We start from the raw sequence: 5,472 nt of genomic DNA on the forward strand, positions 1-5,472 counted from the left end.
TTTGCTAGGAGAGGTGGCTCCCTTTGCAAGCTTGTCTACCCTGTGGTATTCATGGTCGGAAGCAACACGCAAGGATTTGTGCTTGCGATTACCCTGCTGCTCGTTTGCAGAGTCGCTGGAGGGGCTGCAGGACACAGCAATCATCCTGCTGTCCCTGGGGATAAATGAAGGAATACAAGAACCCAGAGCCAGATCAGCCAGCAAGTTCAAGGCGTGGGACTCGTAGTTGTCCCCCTTCAGATCAAAACCGAGATCAGCAACCCCGCCTGGGTAAATCTCACTCGTTTGGCTATCTGCTCCGTGGCATTGGGAAGAAACCTCGCTCGGGAGGACAGAGGATGGCTCCTTCCAGTCTGCGAGAGAAAAACAAAGTCAGAGAATAAACAAAGGCCACAGAGCTCTGCCTCAAGAAGGGATTCAAAGCAGGCTTTCAGTTTGGCAGGAAAAAAGCGTCTCTCCAACGTGGAATTTGCACACTTAAAAACTGAACACCTCCACGACCATGCTACAAAACCACCTCCATGGCTGCTACAAAAGGATCCAGTGTTGGGATCTAAGCAACTTTAGGAAAGGGATTTATTCTCACAAAGAAAAGGGATCCAGAGTGAACAAAATTTCCCTTGTCCTCTGTGCACAGGGTAGTTTGGCCACTTAAATACAACCTGAAATATTTTAAGTGTTTCCTTAATCCTTTTTTTTTTCTTTAGATTTTCTTCTAGATAAACCCCTGCTATGCTTTCAATAATTCACAGTTACCGAAAAACCCTGTCTAAAACACAGAGAAAACCTACCCTGCTCTTATGCTTCCCGCTGCACACCCTCTCAAGAGCGTAACCTGCCCCTGAGCTGCACTTCAGAGCACACGCAGAAACCTGGGGGCTCCCAAAGGCAGTCAGAGCACAGCAAATTAGGTGTTTGTTTAGTTTCCAGCGTTAAAAACGCCCCTCACTATGGCTCAAGGCCCACGTTTGTAAAAACAGTATGAAGTCATTAAACAAGGTTAATGCCCTCTACTAAAAACCAGCACAAAAAATCTCTCTTCAAGTAGAACTTTATTAACATTCATTTATGCTGAAGTTCTATGTGTTACATTTAATTCCCTTGGGAACGGCATAGTAAGACACATAAATTGAGTACTTCTTACTCCTAAACATTCTGATTTTGCATTTGTGGCAGATCTTGGCGTTCAGCAAAAAAAAACCTGACACCCTGCCTGTGTGAGAGCACTGGCCAGATCCGTGCCAGGAACCCCCACGTGACAGGGGTAACGAGGGGCGGCGTTTGATACACACACACTGATGAAAAGTGCCACGTTTCAGGAACACGTGGTGATAAAAAGACCAAGAAGAATGGATAAACTCAGCTGAGGTGAGGCTAAACCTGTCTCTAAAGCCTCCACCTCCCCCAGGAAGGGGAAAAAGAAAGACCAGGGACAGATCTGAAAAAGGACATCAAAGCGCAAGTGTGAGAAAAATTAAGAGAATTAACTAATTAACAGAAAATGACTCTCCTGTTCCGTCATTTATTTTGGCACCGTGATGCTCGTTCTCAGTTTAACAACAGACTCCCAGCCAGCACCTGCAGACGCTACACTCAGGGCTGTCCACGCTGCCTCTTAAACCTGCTGCAGTCTGACTGCAAAGGCTGCGACAATTCGACTCTTTTTAAAACGACTGGATTTACAATGCAACAGACTAAAAACCTCGGCTGGCTACAAGCAGAGGTTATAAGGCTCTGTCCCTCAACACCATCTCAGAGCTCAGCAGTTAAAAATCAGGCTTTTTAAACTATCCCAGCAGTTTGCCAAGGATGTAAACTGAGGGCTTAGGAAAAGACTCAGAAAAGACCCCGTGTGGTTTGGACATTCTGCAATGGTGATTTTCACAGTCGCCTTCATTATTTTACACTATGAGTGTGTAACTGGGAGCCTGCAGGCTGTGGGGCAACAGTACCCAGGCCCCAAGCAAGACCCTCAGCACTAAATGTGGTAAGGCCCTTTGGCTGCTGCCGAACGTGCTGTCACTACCATCTGGTCATGAGCTGACCGTGATGTTTGATGGCTCAGCTTTTAAAGGAAAGATTTCCACAGGGAACAGTGCTCTGACCACTTTCCGCTTGCTTTTTGGCTTGAGGTTTCGATGGGCTATTAGCCACACTTTTTAGCAACTTACTTTTCTCTGGCTTCGTGACAGTCTCATCAACAGGAAGGTTTTTGATGTCCGGGTTCTTCAGTGTCTTTGGTCTCTTTGTTTCCAAGCCAGGATCATCGGGAGCTGAGGTTTCCTTCTGAACAGGTTCAGACTGTGTTTTGTGTACAAATTCTGCAGACAGGACCTCCGCACCTGGGACAAGGAAAAGGGAGAGCATTTCTTTTGGTTTGAGACATATTCGGGTTAAAAAGGAGTAATTGCAAAATATCCAGTTAAGGAAAGTGGAAGGACTGCTCTGGAAGTGATTGGCAGCAGCAGAGTAATCTTCAGTGACTTGATTTATGCATCTGATCTTATAAATGGGTTTGTTACTGATGTGAGTGATCAGTAAGCAGTTATTAAAAATTAAGCATCACTTCTTAAGCTCATTAAAAGCCAGCTTTCCTGACTCAGAATAGGTGTTCTCCAGGGATAAGTCACTCTAATGCCTGCCTGGCACATTTGCACCCTGACAGAACTTCTTTACCTCTCCAAGAAACACACAAGAGCCTCTCCCCGATCCATCAGCAATGTCACCCAGGCCTGAGGCAATGTGCCCCAGGACAGAGCTCGATGGACTGTGAATCAGAGCTGGCTTCAGCTCACAGTCAGCAGACACCGTGCTACCTCCTTGGCTACGTAACAGCCCCTTTCTACAGTCACTGCCTGTAATGTATGTAAATGCCAGGAGAGGCTCCTTTCCGTGTTTTCAGCCACGTTTCATCACCAAGGTTGAGATTCATCTCAACCCACTTTGAGTGTCTCTACAAATCAGGTGGAGATTCGGGCTGGCTCAAAAGGACAGGCTTAGCCTATCCTCGGCAGTAAGACAGCAGCCTTCAGAGGACAATTTATGCCATTGAGACACCTCGCATGAGCAGCTCAGGCCAGATACCAGCTTTCAGAAGAGTAAGTTGGGTGTGATGGATCTCACACTGCTTGTTTCCACAGCAAGAAAGTTGACTCTCGGGGAGTCAGAACATGACCACGTAGGATAGCCGGTTATCTAGGCAGCCTGGAATGACCACGGCTTTGGCAACTGCTCCTCGCCTGAGCCATCGACAGCCCATGGGCAAGGGATGCAATAACCATGACCTGGCCGATGTACCTGTGCACAGTCACTCATAAGCAAAGGAAGGCAACAGCATGGACCTTCTGCACTGGGTTTTGGGCACCTTCACTGACGGGCTGGCTCAAAAGGACAGGCTTAGCCTATCCTCGGCAGTAAGACAGCAGCCTTCAGAGGACAATTTATGCCATTGAGACACCTCGCATGAGCAGCTCAGGCCAGATACCAGCTTTCAGAAGAGTAAGTTGGGTGTGATGGATCTCACACTGCTTGTTTCCACAGCAAGAAAGTTGACTCTCGGGGAGTCAGAACATGACCACGTAGGATAGCTGGTTATCTAGGCAGCCTGGAATGACCACGGCTTTGGCAACTGCTCCTCGCCTGAGCCATCGACAGCCCATGGGCAAGGGATGCAATAACCATGACCTGGCCGATGTACCTGTGCACAGTCACTCATAAGCAAAGGAAGGCAACAGCATGGACCTTCTGCACTGGGTTTTGGGCACCTTCACTGAAATCCCCTGTCATAGCCCTGGGCTCCTTCCCAGGTTAAACAAGAGACTGTGGAGACACCACCACAGACCTACTTGGATGCTCTCAGGGAGGCATCTACTTGCTCTGGGCGAGGGGCCGTGGTGCCTAGTGAACCCTCAGTATTCCAGCTGGATACCCTGGAGAAGCAGGAGGAAGTCAGTCCCATTTATATAGCACTTACCTCTTTTCCTTCTGTGGGGAAACTGCAAATTGGCTAATTTAAGCATGGGCTCATTGGGATTGGCCGTGAGCCCTGGCTTTTTAGGAAAAGAGAAAGCAATGCTGATTTTCTTCTTCTTGGTTACTTTCCTGTTCCTGCTGCTGTCCCCCACAGGATGCATTTGCATTTTGAGGGGTGACCATTTCTTCCTGGTGCTGGTCACAACGGCTCGGCTGGATTTTCTCCTGCTCTGGTGCACCCATAGCTTGCTGGCCGAGTTGATGTCTTTTGTGGGCCTTTCACCACTCTGGTCCAGCCCCACCATGGGCTTTGGGTTGTCACTTTTGACTTTTATTTCTGCTGCTGTGTTGGGAGGAATAGGGTCTGATGGCACAGCTGAAGAGAAGTGCCCTTTACAATCAGCCTCTGAATCGCAGCAAAGAGACTGAACAGCACCAGTCAAACATCCTAAGGCAGCTGACATTTCCAGAGTATAGCTGCTGGGATCGGAGAGATAATGCTGCAGTTGGGAGAAGGACCGTTCTGAGTGTTTTTTGAAGGGATTAGTACATTCATCCTCGGTTGGTGAGAGGAGAGAAGAAAGGGGAACTTCACTGGTTTGGCCAGAGGTGGGCTGTGCATTTTGATCAAGCTTTGCATATTCCTGGAAGCGCTGTTTGATACATATGCTGGTGCTGACTGTGTCCTCCCCTGAAGAACTGGTGGCTTTCTGTAAGGCATAGCGAAGTCCAGGCAAAACTGAGGCTATTTTTAATGAGATGTCACTGTCGTCACTATCTTCCCTTTCATCTTTGGGATCCTCCTTTTCAACTGCGAAAGTAAAAAACCAAAATTTTACTCATATTGAAAAAGGATTAAATTCCCCAAATCACCTCCCTGTTACATGCTAAGAGAACGTGAAAGCTATGAAAAAGCCCCAGAAGCCAACCTACAAAAAGCTAGCCCCAGGGGTGATGTCCTGCTTTGATGGATGCTTGTAACTGCTGAAGGTAAAAAAGAATTGTGTGCGGGAGTCAAAAGTGGATTAAACTCAGATGAAAGACTGCTGTTGTATCAGCTAGCCCCGTTCTGCAGGAAAATACAGGGCAAGATCGCACACATAGTGGGGTAAGTCCCTTCAGTCCAGCAACTCTCACTAAATCAAACCTCTAAGATGGTCAGGGCTCTGAAAATATATGGGATTTGTAGGGTTTTTTCAAACCTGTTTAAATTTAGGGTTGCCCATGCAGGGTGTTTGGACTAGCGTCATTTTCAGATCACTTGTGTTGTTTATGTCCCTGTTCTGATGTAACTTCCAGCAGCTCCATCTCTACCTGCTGTCAGAGTAGGTGGATGCAGCTCACATGAAGACACCAAGTTAGTGCTCTGGAGTGGGATGGGGAACACAAGACTTCCCCAAGCAGACCAGGGGACTGTATAAATGAAGAACACAAACCCCTGGGTGATCTTCTAAAGCTGAGGGATTGATCCTACCGAAAACAGTTGGCGCTTCTCATTTC

General features: G+C 47.6%; 1 protein-coding gene across 1 annotated transcript in view; it reads right to left on the bottom strand.

Annotated features, from left to right (window-relative positions):
* TASOR2 (transcription activation suppressor family member 2) overlaps window positions 1–5,472 on the bottom strand; it is a 46,194-nt gene that overhangs the window by 24,352 nt on the left and 16,370 nt on the right. The window contains exons 13-15 of the mRNA XM_035903875.1: window positions 3,974–4,783; window positions 2,172–2,342; window positions 6–353 (exon numbers count right to left, since the gene is read on the bottom strand). Of these exons, the coding sequence (XP_035759768.1) occupies window positions 6–353; window positions 2,172–2,342; window positions 3,974–4,783 (1,329 nt within the window). The remainder of the gene's footprint in view (window positions 1–5; window positions 354–2,171; window positions 2,343–3,973; window positions 4,784–5,472) is intronic.

The sequence above is a fragment of the Egretta garzetta genome, unplaced genomic scaffold (genome assembly GCF_000687185.1).
Source record: "Egretta garzetta isolate BGI_Z169 unplaced genomic scaffold, ASM68718v1 scaffold260, whole genome shotgun sequence".
Taxonomy (NCBI): domain Eukaryota; kingdom Metazoa; phylum Chordata; class Aves; order Pelecaniformes; family Ardeidae; genus Egretta; species Egretta garzetta.